This window comes from Aulonocara sp. 'chitande type north' Nkhata Bay, linkage group LG14 (genome assembly GCF_057382095.1).
Source record: "Aulonocara sp. 'chitande type north' Nkhata Bay isolate Kocher_YH1m ecotype deep benthic linkage group LG14, A_spYH_male_GT1.1, whole genome shotgun sequence".
NCBI classification, from domain to species: domain Eukaryota; kingdom Metazoa; phylum Chordata; class Actinopteri; order Cichliformes; family Cichlidae; genus Aulonocara; species Aulonocara sp. 'chitande type north' Nkhata Bay.
The window spans coordinates 21,274,548-21,291,445 of record NC_141357.1 but is presented as its reverse complement, the minus strand read 5'-3'; the positions used below and the strand labels follow the sequence as shown (position 1 = coordinate 21,291,445).

Here is a 16,898-nt window from a genome sequence, read left to right as displayed (position 1 = left end):
CATGTTTGAGGTTTATTTTCAGTTGTCAGTGCATGCTTTTAATTTAAATCCTGTCTCATGGCAAGACTTGTAGAGAGAAAAAAAGGCCACTTTCACCTTCTGGCTGCTGGGTTTGATTCAGACTAATAAAGGACTTGAATTAAAACGAGACTGTGATGGTTTTTGTTTTGTTTTGTTTTTTTTGTTTTTTTTCCCCCACATCTCCTCATCATATGCGCTCTGTATTATTACACTGAAGCATTTCTGTTTTCACATGTGCTTTCTTTAATTAGACTTCAGCAGCTACAAAGGGGTGTCCCGCACCTGTCCCGTCACTCTGCTTTCAGCGCAAAATTCACGAGCTGCAACCTGCGCGTGAAGTAATGTTTTGACTCTAAAAGCGTCGTGGCGAGAGCACGAGCCGCGGGGTATTATTTCATGGATGGGGTTTTTTGTAAGGACTCATTCGGGGTGTCCTTCTGCATCTGCCGAAGCAAATAGTTATTTTTGGCACCTGACATTAAAGCTCACCCTCTGCAGAATGGCAGCAGCAGACCCGCAAACGCGCCATAGCGCCGGAGTCTGACTGCAGCTCTTTGTTCGTCCTCAGAAACTCACTGTGCGCGATTTGATGATGGATTGTCTTCGTATCAGGGACTGACGGACACGGTGAGGGACGCCGGCCTTTTAATGCGTTTATATTGCAGGTCACTCTGGGACAGTGAGTGAGCAGTTGAACGGGTTCACACGTGGTGGCGTGGGTTGCTTTATTAGTCTGCGCTGTGTTTGGTATGACATTAAGTTTGAAACGATGGCTTCTTGTATTCACCCAAAACACGTTCTGAGTTTATTGGACTTTTGTTTGCTTTACTGGAAGAAGTGAAAGGAGACAGGTGGGTACATGTTGTAACGACGGGAGGAAAAAGTCGCCCATCTGTTTTTTTTTTTAATCATTTAAAATCAGATGTTTAAAAATCAGATATTTTGCGCGTTAGAGCATCTAAGAGGAAATTTTAACCACAGCCGTGTTACTGAGACCATCATCATTTTTTCAAACTGCTCTTTTATTGAACTGAAGCGACACAGTGATGTTGGCACATGTTACAGGCTGTAAAATACGAATTTCCTGTTCAGTATTCAGTGCGCATTCACTGGCCAGTCTCGTTTCTGACTACAGTAAAAAGAGAATGTCCAAACTACACGTTTTCTGTTGGATATTTATGAAAACATTGCTCTTTTTTGCACATTTATTCACAGAATTGCAGAAAATATTTATTCTAAAAACTCCTGTGATGTAAGTAATCAGATGGAGAAGTGGGAACTGATTTCCATTAAAAATCATGAGTTCAGTAATTTAAGGGTTCAAAGTGATGTATGATTTTCAGAAATCTCCACACTAATAGAACTTCCACATTTTTCTGTTTCAGCCCTGTCTATATTCTGACAGGTTTTAATAATAACTTTGCTTATAGGCCGTTATAATCCTAAAAACATGGAAATAATGCTAATAATCATCATCGTTTTGAAGCTTTTCTTGAGATTTTTGCGCCGGAAGTGCATCCAAATGAGTAGATATGAGAAGTTTGTCTCCTGTAAACACTAAAATGTAGTTTCAAGGTAAGTAATTAATTGGGATCAGGGACGTTCTAGTAATTTTTAAACGGAGTGGCACTGCGACAACCAAAGGAAATAAGAATACTTAAAGATAAATAAAATGGATTAAAATAAATCACACTGCAATTTAAAAGGAAAAAAGGTATCGCTGTCTATGGCGACGCCCTAGCAGTTAAGGGAACATACTTAAGTAGGTGTAAAATGCCTAAAGTAACTGTACTCCATATGTTACATAATGTTATTGGTAATAATTACAATTAAATGATTCATTTGTTGATGATTTTGATTACTTAAGTATCACTCAGTAGCTTGATCTGTAATAATGCAGTTTAATTACTTAACATTCTGCTGATAAAGCTTTAAATTTAACAGTATGGCCTACAAAATACAGCTGGCACGCCTGGTGCCCAAACACACATCTTATCTGGACAGCTCCTGCTGGTGAAGCAGCTAACTGGTGAATATCCGTCAGAACAGCTTGGAAGCAGTTCTAGTGTGATCAGATGTGCAAAAAGCCTTAAAGTAGAGCTGTTTTTAGTGAAAATGCTGGAGTTTTGAATGCATGTTCTGCCTGCAGCCTGAGGTCAGCTGCAAGAGGAGATACTTCTGTACTATTAGCCTTGAGCTGGAAACATGACCAAGGAGGAGGAGATCCCTGACTGGGTGGGAGCCAAAGAGTTCTACGACAAGTATGAGCCCAAGGAGATTCTGGGAAGGTATGTTTACGAAACCGTCGTTGTAACGTGACCCATAGCAGAGGTTCACCCAACTGAGCTGAGCAGAAAACTCTCCATTGGACTTTGGACTAAAGAGTGCACAGTTTTACCTCTTAAAGATTAGGTAAACTAGACCTATATGTAGCCACATGTGAGGGTTCCAGGATTAAGATCCACTTGAGCAAAACCCCAAAAAACAATAATGGTTTTTTGTTTGTGAATTTAACCCAACTCGTCTCTTCTTCAGAGTTTACACAAAATAACTTCAAAGAGTAGCAAGGCAGAACACAAAAATGGTAAAATATCTACTTGCTATTAGTTTGTAGAGATTCATTTAATGTTACAACACACCTCAGATTTAGACCTCAGTTCAAACAGCTATCATCCTCTGCACAGAACAAGCACTTTCCCCAAAGTTTCCCACAAGCCCCTGAGAAATGGGAGCCGAGCCAGGGCCTGCTCATTGTCATTCAGTCCACCAGCTGTCAGAGGGTGGTGCTGTTACGTAAGACACATTATCCAAGGAGGCCACATTTATTAACTTCAGCACGCTTCAGACAAAGTGTTGGCCGTCGGTCTGATAGATTATGTAATTTCACCCCCTTTTCCCACATGCAGGTCAGGAGGTCACAGGATGTGGACAATGTGTCCTTCTTCTAGTATTCTTCATTCAGAGAAAAGTCACTGGAGTTCCTTTACTGTGGTCACCCTGAAGTTTCTCTTGTTCATTCATAAATCGCCCTCTGAATTTAATTTCAGCAGTAAGGTTTTCAGTTTGCTTACTTGATGTTTTTCTCTGTTTTCCTGGACGTTAATGATAAACAAGACAATCTTCATGACAAGCACATTCTTCACTGTTTTTACTTGCTCTGTCAGACTGATAAGATGGTAAAAACACACAATACTTTCCTTTAGTCTGACCATGTCACTGATTTCTGACCAAAAACAGTGCTGTTTTGAAACGGTTAAACACATGATTCATGATGAAAGACACGGTCACAGAACATTTTATCCAGCAGTTATCACAAGTTGCCCTCCTACCCAAACCTAAAAACAACAGATGTGCAGCTCGGATGGCTGATGTGTTTTTTTTTCATCCTCAGGGGAGTGAGCAGCGTGGTGCGCCGCTGCGTCGACAAGCATACGTCTCAGGAGTACGCGGTGAAGATCATCGACATCACCCCCTCTGACAAGATGACGCCGCAGGAGATCGAAGAGATCAGAGAGGCAACGGTGAAGGAGATCGACATCCTCAAGAAAGTCTACGGGCAGGAGAACATCAGTACGCATGCTTCATTTAATCAGTTTGACTGGAAAAACTTGGGTTCGTTTAAACTTTGTTCTTCTAACATGGCCAAATATCAAAGTAACTCTCTTCTCCAGTTCAGCTCAAAGACTGCTATGAGTCCAAGGCCTTCTTCTTCCTGGTTTTCGACCTGTAAGTGTTTCACATGGATGATTCCTGAACAGGTATTTATGTGAAAATCAACCAAAGCTTTTAGTTTCTTTTTCCCAGAATGAAGAGGGGTGAACTTTTTGACTACCTCACAGAAAAAGTTACACTGAGTGAGAAGGAAACACGGTCAGTGAGCATGTTATTTAATAAAAAGACAGATAAATTCCGCTAACTCTTAAAAGGACTCTTTAAAGGTTTGTACGTGTTGTCTTTAGGACGATCATGCGGTCTCTATTGGAGGTGGTCCAGTTTCTCCACGCCCAGAACATCGTTCATCGGGACCTGAAGCCCGAGAACATCCTTTTAGACGACTACATGAACATCAAACTCACTGACTTTGGTTTCGCTGTGCAGATTCAGCCAGGACAGACGCTCAAAGGTCAGTGAAAGCTTCCATTACTGCAAGGTGTGTCAGCAGTTCAGAAACCTGGTGGCTGTAATCATACAACTTGTCAAAAGATGACAAAAATACTTAAAGCATTAAAAACTTTCACAGGTTGGCTGACAGTTAAACACCAGTGCATCATTTCAGACCCACCACTGAGTTGAGTGAATATTAAAGTTACAGTTTACAGCCTGCAGTGCACTCGTCAGGACATCAGCTGTTGGTGGTGAGCGGAGAATCTGGGTCTGGTTGCACAACAGCTCCCTGCTCTCTTAGCTGCTCTTACAAAGGTTAAGAAACAGGACACTCTGATCTATTTGCTGCAGTTCCAGACACTCACAGTACACTGACCTTTCAAATAGACTTCTCAGAAGTCGGATCATTAGCAGTGCGAAATGCCAAGCGTCTAATGAAACTGTGCATCGCTGGATAGTTTTGTTCAGTCGGTAAAGACGTAATGGGCTTCTTCCATTAGGCTGGAGATCTACTTGACCCAGCAGCACTTAATCTAAATGTGCTCAATTAATGTCTAAATGCATAATACTTTAATTATGCTATAAATGTTCCCTAAAGATGGATGTTAAATTAAAGGAAAAACCTAATCTCTTGAGTGAGGGGATCTTGTGGCTCTGTTATGCTGAGGTGGAACATTGGCATAGTTTGTACTGAGTTTCTCAAATCAATACAATGCTGTTCAACGTAATGTAATATTTCTAGCGGGATGTAGACCTCTCTTCCAGGGTGAGATCTCCATCCACAGGGCATGAGAGCATGCTGAATGGCTTGATGATGATAAAAACGAGGAGAATCAGAAGCTGTGAGCAGAAGTTCTCACACTGTCTCTGCCGTGCCCTCCTTCAGAACCCAAAAAGTTTGTACTCCACCTCTCACACAATTCTTTTTTATCAGTCACCGACAATAGTCACTCTTTTGGAAGTAGCTCGATCTGCCCAACCAGTTGTGGTAAAAGGAGTTCTTCCTTCACACTGTTTCAAAGTGCTCACTCACACAGTGGTTTTCAGGGTCTTTAGCGTGCAGTATAAATCCCTTTGAGGTGAATATTGCTGTGAATTGGATCGGTTAAACAGTATAAATAAAATTGAACCACACTGAGTTAAATTGAAAGAGTTTGTTTTGTCTCTCCAGTAGAGATGCACTGATTCCCATTGAATGTGATGTCCAAACACTTCCCTAAGATACTGTATTATTTTTTTCTTTTAATATATCATCTATTTGTGTGTCACTTTTGTAGTTGTAGAGATATTAATAGACAATGAGGATAGTAAATATTTAACCCTTACATACCGTTTGGGTCAAATTTGACTCAAATCTATTCAGATGGGTTTTAGATCCACCAGCATGAATCAAATCGAAGGAAATGGCGGGCGTCTTAAAACTCTGCGTGACATGTCTGTGTGTATTTTGTATAGGAAATACTGGTGTTCCCTCCACATCTACCCAGGTTCCTGCAGAGACCTGCCCATGCAGGTCTTTAAAGGACCATCAGGGGGATCTCCACACAGTGAAATAGTAAAACAGCACAGGATCGTTTATGGGTCACATAAAGAACAGAGGTCATACAGAAGTCAGAGAGTGCCTTGGGCAGACACACAGCTGTAATAGGGCTGCACAGTGGTAGAGTGGTCAGCACTGTTGCCTCACAGCAAGAAGATTCCCAGTTGAAATCCTGGCTGTAGCCTTTGCATGTTCTCTCTGTGCCTGTGTGGGATTACATCAGGTATTCCTGCTTCCCGTCACAGTCTAAACATATTAGTTTAGTTTAGGTTAACTAGTGATTCAAAATCCATGGCCTCCACGCCTGATTTACACACTGAGGGCAATTTTTAGGGTTCTTGCCTAAGAACAATTCTGCATGTAGACAAGGATAGACTCATGAATACATGTAAATGAACACCTCTTAAGCGCTTAAGCGTTATTTGAAATTCTGTAAAAGTGGTTTTATGTTGACAAAGATCAGGGAATATGCTCCCTTTAATAACATGTATTTACTCTTCCTGTCTGTAATGCAGAGGTGTGTGGGACTCCTGGTTACCTTGCTCCTGAGATCATTGAGTGCTCTATGGACGCAGGACATTCAGGATATGGTACAGCTGTGGACATGTGAGCGACCATGAAATCGGTTACCAAGTAACAAAAATATCAATAGGAGGGAGTGTCAGCTTTACTCTCATGTTACCAAAATTGATCTTATGCACCTCAGCAGTGTGTTAGAATTATCTGTGTACAAAATAATGACTCATATTATCTGTTGTGTGGCTCGGCTAATACGTGTTCCAGGTGATTAGATTATGCATGTACACACTGCACAGTGAACAGACTAGATAAACTTTGTTCTGGCTCGTGTTTGCAGATGGAGTTCAGGTGTTATCATGTACACGCTGCTCGCGGGCTCTCCACCGTTCTGGCACAGGAAACAGATACTGATGCTGCGCATGATCTTAGCGGGGACGTACGACTTCTCCTCTCCTGAATGGGAAGACCGCTCAGACACGGTCAAAGATTTGGTAATCTTACTTTTGCAGTTTGTTGCAATCTCAGTTTTATAAGTTAGGTGATAAGGTTGAAACCTTGGAACTAAAATAATTCTTCCTCCAGATCTCGCGGATGCTGGTGGTGGATCCAAAGCAGCGTTTCACAGCTACAGATGTTCTGAACCACTCATTCTTTTCACAGTACGTGGTGCACGAAGTACGACAATTCACTCCGTTCAGGCGCTTCAAGGTGAGAAACACAAGATTTTATCAAACTAAAAATCTTAATAGTTTTCATATTTGAGGGATATATTTTATGGTATCTTTATCATATCTCGATCAAAATATAACCCTAATTCCAAAAAAACCTGGATCTTGCTCCCCCTAAATTTCTGTCTATTTCTGTCTACTACAACTTTACTGTCTTTGATAGTTCATAAAGAAACCATAACCTTTTCTGAACTTTCTCCATCAGGTTATTTGCTTGACCGTTCTCGCTACAATGCGAATCTACTGCAACTATCGCCGTGCCAAGCCCATCACCAAGGAGGTGATAAAGAGCGACCCGTACGCCGTGAAGCCCATCCGCAAGCTCATAGATGCGTGCGCCTTTAAGATCTACGGCCACTGGGTCAAGAAGGGCCAAACCCAGAACAGAGCAGCACTTTTTGAGAACACGGCCAAAACCATCCTGCTTTCGATCGCCACTGAAGCGGACGAGCCCATCCAGTAACAAGCAGCGTGGACTGACACGTGCTGAGTTTTACATGGGGAAACATTTAAACTTCTTTCTTTGTAGAAAAGAACTGCTACAACTAGTTTATGCATAATGCAGCATTTTTAAAAGCAGCCGTAGTGACTACAGGGGGATTGATTTATCTCAAGGACTGAAATGTTTGGCAAAATTTTCAACCATGCCACTGGTGACATTGTGCTTGCTTTGTTCTAAAAGTGTACTCAACCCATTGTCAGCTTGTGTCCTATGAAAATGCAGCTGCTGTTCTTTAGATCGAATGCAGCCCCTCAAATACAAGGTGTATCAAAAAAGAATAATCAGATTTCAAAAGGCTATACTTTTTAATGAACATAGAAACTTATGGTAAATTTTAAAGTACATGGCTGAATATACAAAAAGTTACGTTTGCAAATGCCTGATGTGTCTCCCTCTGCAGTTAAACCTCGCCCATACTTTGGAGAGCATGTCTGGAGTCGCTGCTGTTGTTCTTACCAGCAACCATGTAAAACTCGAATCTGCTCTAACAGCACGTCCGTCTTTTGATCGTTAAACGGCGAATGGCTGTGGAATTAAGGCGCTTTTAATTCCAATTTTTTTTTTTGATACACCCTGTATATTAACAAAAAATTTTTTTCAGCACTACATGGTATTCTTATAGCCTTTGCACTCTAAAAACTGTTTATATTTCAAATGTTAAAGAGTGACTCAGGAGGAAAATGGAGAGTTTAGTTAAGTCTATACTCTATTGTGAAACCTTGTGGGAAATACCTGCAGTTTATCTGGCTGGAATATAAAACCTGCGTGATTTACAGTTTGAGAACTATGTGCCTACTTAATCGATATGCAGAGTATGCTCTGGTGGCAGCAACTCAAGGGAAGTGTAACTTTAACTTGTATGCTATGAATCTATTTATTAAAACATGTAAAACCCCAAGTCCTGCAAATGGAGGGGTACTTCAGCTCTGCAATTCTGTGCTTTTCTGTCTTTCTGCAGCATTTTTAAGCTTGAAGTAGAACACTGACACATACAGACAAAAAATAATTACAATTTTAAAGTTTATTATCAACAGAGTGAGATGCACATAAAAAAAAACATCACAGGTTGACCGACTTCAGACAGATTTGAGTGTGTTGACCGTTGTCCCCACAGTCTTGCTTTGGAAGCTTTCATCCTGCAGAATTTAGAAAAACAGAATAAATCAATATGAAACCATCAGGAATAGCCAAATGTGTGTTTGTACTCATTCCCACGCAGCTGGATGAGCTTGAGGAAGGCACTCATCCACTAATTTAGTGGAAATGAGACGTGGCTGTTGCATGGTGTCTGACTGTATCCAGCACAGAGCAGCTGGACCAGAATTCGCCCATGCCTTTAAGTTAACAAGTCTAATAACATACCATCCTCGGGAAGTTCTCCAGAGGCTGGCGACAGGTCGAGCTGCACTTCATGTAAATGTTTAGACACGCTGAAACAGAAGGAGAACCGAAGCTATGAGATAAATCTGAGCTAATAAAACAGGAAACAAGCCAACAGCACAGAGCATCAACAGGGAGGAAGACAGCAAGCAATGTTGAGCAACAGATCATTAATATACCGGCTGAATCGCTTTGAAGGAACGAGGCCGTTGATGTATTCACTCTGACGTAAGAATGAGAAGCACAATGAGCACCCTCATCCTGCTGAGTCAGTTTGTGAAAGCATTCATGTCGCATGGTGTCTGACTGTATTTACTACATCCAGAGCAAAACAGAATTCAGCCATGCATTCAAAATTCAAGCTGTAATTTTATTTATAGAGTACATTTCACTACACTCAAGCTTTCGGCTGTTCCCTTGGCAATGGAGTCACGGCAGAGGGTAGCTTTGCATGTTTGATATCCAGATCCCCTTCCTGATACAACCCCTAGAGGGAAATTCATTTCCAGATGGAATCGAATCAATGACCTTTCACTTGACAAGTGAATGGGTAGAAGATAAAAACATAAAAAGGTATGTAGGTTTAAAATGAAAACTGCAAAATAAAACTTACTACAAAGTAGTAAAACACCAGTTCACACTTATGAGCCGAGTTCTGGGAGAATAAAAGGTTTTGAGCCTGTTTGTAACTGATCTCAGGTCAGCAGGTGGCTCGTTCCAAAGATCAGGAGCACTAGCAGCTGAAAAGCACCCTCGGCACAATATTTTTCACTGCCTTTTTCCAACAACACCTCCTCGGCTCCACTCCATTCTACTCTGTTTTGGTCACTGTGTAGTAATTTCCCTCGTTTCCCCTTCAAAAATGGTGAGTTTGAGTCTTATGAAAGAGTTGCTCTCATGACTTACCCCGGCCAAGAAAACAAAAACAACCTGGTACCAGGTACTACCACTTAATGGAAAACGCTTAAAACCAAGTTGAGCTGAGTAGATGCTAGTGAAAAGAGGAATTACATGTATTTCTGGGGACAATTAAACATCTGCATGATGATCTGAGAGGTCAGACTATGTTATAGACACTGACCTAGTCAGATAAATACTGGGGAGGTCAAACCACTCAGTGCTTTGTCAACTAATAGAAGGATGATAAAAGAAGGATGATAGAGCATTACAGCAGTCCAAACTGCTTGAGATTAACGCAGTGGTTCAACTCAAACAACTACCCACTGTGGTGACCGCTTATGAATAAGGGACCAGCTGAAAGTAACTTTCCATTCAGAATATTCAGTACGAAACAACATCTCCATAGACACTCTGAATAAAAGCCACATAAAGTGTAGTGATGGAACAGACTGGGATAAGTGGCGCGATATGGCAGCCTCGCTTCTGTCAGTCTGCCCCAGGGCAGCTGTGGCTACAACAGTAGCTGCCTCCACCAGTGTATGAATGTGAGAGTGAATGAATAGTGGTATTGTAAAGCGCTTTGGGTGCCTTGAAAAGCGCTATATGAATCCAATCCATTATTATAAGTGGAATACTTTTTTTTTTGCGCTTGGGAACACACTTACCCTGGTTATATCCTGAAAAGACACGTGGTTTTGCTTTGGCATTAACTAACTCAGTCACTTCCCCTGTGTTTCATTTGTACCTTATAGTATATTAAGAACCGTGTGCATCTGCCGGTCGCTTCAGCCACATGGAGATCTGCGTGTTTCAGGATGGGAGCTCCCGCATGATTACTCCGGATATCACCTCCAGTACCACCCTGTGCAACAAGCAACGACGACAAAGCACAAATAAACACAAATGCACATCCTGCACAGGATTCCACCTTTAAGCTGTCAGGTAACACCTTATCCACATAGTTACAACCTATGAGAGTGTTCTTACAGCATGGTGGCGTTACGGAAAATAAGTAAATTAATTCACAAGTGAACACAATTTACACAAATTATCGGGTCCACCACGTGTGCATGGAAACACGTGCCGTTAACTAAATACCTTCAACCTGAATGGGGGGGAAAAATCACCTGCGTCACGCTACAGCCTCATATTTTAACCTTCGTTTCTTCAAGAACGTTTTCCATTCACAAAACTCCACGGTGACTTCTACATGATGTCTATAAGGCCACATCTTCAGCAGACCAAAGTACGTCCGGATAAACCACGCTAAAGACTTTTCCTCTTCTTTTCCCTCCAGTTTGTGGCGGGTGAACCAGAAACAGCTCGGCGTGCACCAGCGCCCCCTTCTGGATGGGAGGTTAACTGGAGCACATATTAAATCAGAGCGTCACAGTTTCTTTAAAGAATCTGACTCATAGATAAAGCCTTTAGATTGAATTTTACACAGGTTGAACTGTCTTTTTAATTTCGCGCCTCTTTAACAGCTCTGTGTGCCTCTTGTTGCTTCTTATTAACCTTTATGGTTGTTTTTCTTCTTCTTTGCTTATTGTAGGAGCTTTTTGCTTACCTTTCTTCAGTCATTTTTCATTTTCACAGGAGCTAATATCCAGGAACGTTTCCAGGGATAAAATGTTGAGAATTCTTTATATCTTTGTGTTGTTTTCACACCTACTTTGTGTTATTTAAAAAATGTTTTAAATGTCAATGTTAATTTTTTTTATATTTTTGATTTATTTATTTAACACATTTTATTTCATGTAAACTTAATTGGTAATGATGACAGATAAAAACATCAAAACCTATTTAGATCTACAACACCTAAAGGCAACACACACACATTGTTTTCATTGTTCTATAACTTATTTGGGCTTTTACATTGCATGTCATAGGTTGGTCTGACTTCCCTGTATGTTCCCTGTATGTTTATATTGTTTGTGTCATTCAAAAAATTAACTGAATATTATGAATTTTGGTATATGTTCATGCAAAATGCCCAAATAATCAATCAATCTAGTAATCAAGCTGTATTTTGCCAAGATAATTGTTTAAAGTAAATTCATATTCATCTTCAAATGCACACAGTGGACTCAGCAAATGGTGATCAGATCATATGTGCATTATTTTTCCTGCTTTTTGTATGTAAAAACATATTTTTGCAAACACACAGCAAATTATACCCATTAAGAGTATAACAGTGTAGAATAAATTATGACATTTATTTTATGTACAGAGTACAGATATGAAATACCTTAATGGTAATAACTTGTGCTCAGAGTTTGTGTACTTTATATTTGATGTTTTATTTATTTAGTTTTCATAGTTTTATTTCTTTTATAATAATGTTTGGTCTTTGTCTGGGACCAGGGTCAAGAAGTTTAAGAACAGGTGAAAAAACACCTGACACACTCAGAGATATTCAAATCTAAATAGTAAATAGGGGGAAATATGGCGACAGTGGGAGTTTCAATGTATATTTTTACTTTAATTAAAAAGTAAATGTGTACTTCATGCTGTTTTTACACAGACGAAACTGACTAAACCTAAAACTGGGTGGTTAAGCCTGATGTGGCAGCATGGTTATGTGCTCAAATTGTGGTCATAAATATTTTGTACTTGTAAATCAGAATGCGTATATTTGTGCATCTGTAGATAAGAATTTGTGTGTGCGTAAAAAAGATTTGTGTGTGTAAAAAGAATTTGTGTGTGCGTAAAAAAGATTTGTGTGTGTAAAAATATTTCCCCAATTACAAATTATTTTTGTTAAGGCCTGGTTACAGATACAAAGCAAAAAAATTGCTAGTTAAATTTGTGATTGTCATGACATTGACCATTCGGCTGAAAGGAAGAAAAATCGGGTCAAAGTTCGTACTTGTAAGTTGAAACTTGAAACTTGAGTGCAGAGTTTCACACGTATTTTTTTTGTTTGCTTTGTATCTGTAACCAGACCTTAACAAGAATTAGTAACTTGTGTAAATATTTTTACACACACAAATCCTTTTTACGCACACACAAATTCTTATCTACAGATGCACAAATATACGCATTCTGATTTACAAAACTGATTTACAAGTACAAAATATTTATAACCACAATTTGAGCCCATATTTTTTCTTAAATCTAGCTTCATAGACAGTGTCACATCTGTGCCTGATTTTGAGAGCAGGGTTCCATGATGTTAATTAGCCTTTATATGTTTAGTGTTTCATGTCCTCTTAAAAGTTGGTGTCTTGCAAATTTTGGAGGTTTGTTTGTGTCTCTTTTTCATAATTTTCTCTCTTTTGTAGTTGTTACATATCTTAGTGGCCATTTGAAGCCGATGTGACTTAATGTTATTGTTTTACTTCGTTTTTGTCTCTTTTCAATCGCTTCCTTTCGCCTTTGCGCTCGTTATTTATGGTAGTTGTTTTTCTCCCTCTTTCGCCGCTGGTGTCGTCATGGAACCGAGCCAGCGATGTAGTGGGCGGGCCCTAATCGGCTTCTCTCTGATTGGCCCACCATTCAGTGCTTTTCTTCCTCGTCCACGAGCCGACCGAGAGCTGTCGGCTTTTATGCTGAAGCTGCTGTTCGTGCCTTATCGTCGCTGCACTCGCCGGTAAGTACTACAGGACTGTCCTAATGTTTTTAAGTATTTTTTTTCCTGCCTGGTGCTGTCTCTCGAGTTGTCGGCAGTTGAGCAGCGTTCAAATCAGCTGCACCGGACAGATAACAGCCCGCTTATTCTCAACGTACAGCCGTGATATATCGTCATTTTCATGACTATATGTCTGTCACTTTATATCAAAGATGCACAAATATACGCATATACGCATTCTGATTTATATACGCATTCTGATTTATATCAAAGTGACAGATACGAACCGTTAGGCCCAGTTTCAGTGTCTTCACGTTTGTTGTTGGTTATGCTGCCCCTCAGTAGTGACCCTCTGGGTGACGCAATACGCGCAGAGTATGTCCATCCCGGGCCTCTCCTATGGTTTGTTTAAGCACACTGCTTTTTGTAACGCACTTTGGCACACATCATCGGCTGGGAGGTGATCCCCGTCGATTGCACATAGGTATTTGGGTGAATAGATGCGTTTGCTGCTCCACTGGATGAAAGACATCCTTTCTATACAAGACTTAGTGCATTAGTGAAATCAGGCAGCCGCTGGCCAAAATCACAGACCTCACGTTGAATCAACAAATGCAGCACGGGACCCTGCTGATGACAATTACACCCTCCCCCCAACACACACACACATACACACACACAGTGTGCATCTGCAGCAGTGAAATTTGTTTCACCAGACTGCATCTTTTTTTTTAATGTAATTTCCCAGCATGATGACAACGCTGTCGCAGACAAAGGAGCTCTTCAGGAGAGCTGAAGCTGTCTGCTTTGATGTGGACAGCACAGTAATCAAGGAAGAAGGCATTGATGAACTCGCCAAATTCTGTGGTGTGGGGGATGCAGTCACTGAAATGTAGGTGGATTTTTATTTTTTTTAATGGATTTGTTGTGGGTGTTTAGAACAAACAAAAATGTGTTACTTGGACGTTTCAGGACACGCAAAGCCATGGGCGGCTCAATGACCTTCAAAAAGGCCCTGACTGAGCGTCTTTCCATCATCCGATGTTCCAGAGAACAAGTCAACAAGCTGATAACAGACCACCCACCTCAGCTTACTCCAGGTGTCAGGTGAATTAATGTAGAAATAACTGACCTCTTTAGGTAGATGTTGTCCTCCACATTATAATAATAACTTATATGAATGCATGGTTGAAAACTATTGCCAAAAACAAATAGGAGTCAGCTGAAAATGCAGAAAGCAAAACCTTCAGAGTGTGAATCACAAACCAGCTGTAATGTGTGCATACAAACACAAAATTTCTCACACACACACAGACAGACACAGACCCTGTGAAACACAAAATTTCTCACACACAAGACAGACACAGACCCTGTGAAATACTGCTGCTGACCTTTCTTCCTGAATCACAACGTTTCCGTCCAGCTGACCAACATCAGGTCAGGTAAACAAACAAAATGTTTGCACCTGATGAAGTTCAGTTGGACGGAAATGTTGTGATTCAATAAAATAGTGGTAAACAAGTTGGTTCTGGAGTGCTGCCTTAAAAAACCCAAACAAAATATATCTGCAGTTCTAGCGATGTGAACGACACTTGGGATCAAGAATAGAAACATTTGTCTGCTTCATCAAGTGAGCGCATGTACACTTCTGTGAGTTTGCAGTAGATTTTGTGCCACTGTAACTTTACTGCACACTCTCTTTTGGTTGCATTAGTAAGATATGCACATCCAAATGATCAGAGAAAATTTTGCACTTCCAAAAGATTTTCAAACTTTAAACACATAACCTGCTCTGGACGTGGTCAGTATGTTCAGCATAAGATGCTATGTTGATCTAGAGAAAGAGAGTCACCTTCCTGACACAGAAAACTCTGACTTTAAGCGCTAAGCTAGCCTAACCCATTAACCGCTCACCTCATAGTTTATCTCTCTGGCCTGACACTGAAAAATAATTGCCCTGTGCTTAAATGAACAATGTGGTGAATCAGGCCCTGAAATCTTGTATCCAACAAGAATGGAAAAGACTTTTGTCTGTCCACAGTAATCACTACTGGTTAATCAGTCCTAAAAGTCTACAATCAACTTGTGCTTGAGATCACATTTGGTCACATTTTCCAGGCAACAATCTGTGAACTGAGAGCTGGATAAGCTACCACGTTCTGGTTTTACTTTGTATCCATTTTATTTTTTGATTAGTTTTTACCTTATTAAGTCATGTGTTTGGTCATATTTGTATTGGATTTCACTGAGCCACATACCGTTCTCCTTATTTCAACAGTCTGTAATTTGTTTGTGTTCAACTCCTGTAACAAAGGAAAACAAAGGAAAAATTTCCCAGCATTGGGATAAATAAAGTGCATCTTGTGTTATTTCATTTTGCAGTAAAGTGGCAAAGCCGTGTCTCCTGGAAATTGTTCTTTCTTCTTCTACATTATTGCATTTTTGTAATTAAATTTTAGGAAACTTCACACGGCACAGGGCAGCAGAATAACTCTCATTGCATGTGAATGTCAAAAAACATTTTCTTCTGAGTGTTGATGTTTTTCCATTTCTTTGTCCAGGGAGCTCGTGGACCGTCTGCATGAGCTCAACATAAAGGTGTTCCTCATTTCAGGTGGCTTCCGCTGCATTGTTGAACACGTGGCCACTCAGCTAAACATCCCTTTGAATCACGTTTACGCCAACCGGCTCAAATTCTACTTCAACGGTAAGAGCCAGCGGCGGGCTGTTTGTGATGTTCTTCTGTTCTCACATGAGTGGAAGTCCAGGCTAAACCCTTTGAGTGGATCATTGAATATACACAACAGACCCTTAGGTTTAATCTAAGTCAGGTCTTTTGACTGGTTAAATTAAATTTAATAAAAATATCATCTTCCAGGAGAGTACGCTGGTTTTGATGAGAGTCAGCCCACAGCTGAGAGCGGAGGAAAGGGGAAGGTCATCAGCATGCTGAAGGAACAGTACGGCTATGAGACTGTGGTGATGATCGGAGATGGTGCCACTGATCTTGAGGCCTGCCCTCCAGCTGTAAGTGTCGCCGTTTGCCAGTGTAAAAAGCGATTACAGTGTGATTACAGTATTTCACCCTTTTATTTTGTCTTCAGAGCGCTTTCATTGGATTTGGCGGGAATGTCGTCAGGCCGCAGGTCAAGGAGAGGTCTTCGTGGTATGTGACGAGTTTTGGGGAGCTACTGAAAGAACTGGAGAAGATTTAAAGGTGCTCAAAGATTAGTTTGATTTTTAACACATTATACTTGCACCTAAGGGTGTGCCACTGGTAGATTTTACCAAGTGGACGTTTTTCCTTAGACCTTGATAGATTTTTATATTAAATCAAATGTTTATACTAGTGGGAGCAATCGTAACTTTAATAGCTATGTTGCCCTTTTTTATACTACAAGGTACTAAAACACTACATGGAAGACAATCTTAAAAAGATTATTTTAGTGTTTTTGCAGTTTACATGAAAGCTTTTAGGTGGACTAGAACGACTCCTTTGTATTATGGCACGTGCAATGAGAAGTGAAAGTATTTTTAATCGGGTTTCTGTTCTGTAAGAGCTGTAAGCAGACCTGTCAGTGACAGTGTAGTGACTCAAGTCAGAAAAACACAGCATTAAAAGATGAGTGTCCA

At 40.5% G+C, this 16,898-nt stretch overlaps 2 protein-coding genes, 1 long non-coding RNA gene and 2 other non-coding genes across 7 annotated transcripts; 2 read left to right on the top strand and 3 right to left on the bottom strand.

Moving 5' to 3' along the window:
* The first annotated feature begins 246 nt into the window (after window positions 1-246).
* On the top strand, window positions 247-8,587 carry LOC147314520 (phosphorylase b kinase gamma catalytic chain, skeletal muscle/heart isoform-like). Of its 3 annotated transcripts, XM_086261502.1 has the most exons (11): window positions 247-648; window positions 2,171-2,309; window positions 3,413-3,591; window positions 3,693-3,747; window positions 3,826-3,891; window positions 3,981-4,144; window positions 4,878-5,021; window positions 6,181-6,271; window positions 6,522-6,675; window positions 6,767-6,892; window positions 7,118-8,587. In XM_086261502.1, exons 2-11 carry the CDS (start codon window positions 2,227-2,229, stop codon window positions 7,373-7,375), a joined length of 1,320 nt encoding a protein of 439 aa, XP_086117628.1. In that variant the 5' UTR covers window positions 247-648; window positions 2,171-2,226; the 3' UTR covers window positions 7,376-8,587. The 3 variants fall into 3 exon arrangements, with proteins under 3 accessions (XP_086117628.1, XP_086117626.1, XP_086117627.1); XM_086261500.1 differs by lacking the exon at window positions 4,878-5,021 and having other exon boundaries at window positions 250-648; XM_086261501.1 differs by lacking the exons at window positions 247-648; window positions 4,878-5,021 and adding an exon at window positions 689-872.
* On the bottom strand, window positions 8,417-11,015 carry LOC147314517 (uncharacterized). Its single transcript, XR_015124683.1, has 4 exons — window positions 10,822-11,015; window positions 10,440-10,556; window positions 8,777-8,844; window positions 8,417-8,550 (listed from the first exon to the last, which is right to left on the bottom strand). It is a non-coding gene; the product is annotated as an uncharacterized LOC147314517 (long non-coding RNA).
* LOC147314519 (small nucleolar RNA SNORA15) lies at window positions 8,612-8,748 on the bottom strand. Its single transcript, XR_015124878.1, has one exon. It is a non-coding gene; the product is annotated as a small nucleolar RNA SNORA15 (small nucleolar RNA).
* Window positions 9,005-9,142, bottom strand: LOC147314518 (small nucleolar RNA SNORA15). Its single transcript, XR_015124877.1, has one exon. It is a non-coding gene; the product is annotated as a small nucleolar RNA SNORA15 (small nucleolar RNA).
* Window positions 11,016-13,168: 2,153 nt separating the features above from the next.
* psph (phosphoserine phosphatase) lies at window positions 13,169-16,898 on the top strand. Its single transcript, XM_086261496.1, has 6 exons — window positions 13,169-13,286; window positions 14,014-14,157; window positions 14,238-14,372; window positions 15,827-15,972; window positions 16,144-16,292; window positions 16,370-16,898. The coding sequence occupies exons 1-6, from the start codon at window positions 13,243-13,245 to the stop codon at window positions 16,478-16,480; spliced, it is 729 nt and encodes a 242-aa protein (XP_086117622.1). The 5' UTR covers window positions 13,169-13,242; the 3' UTR covers window positions 16,481-16,898.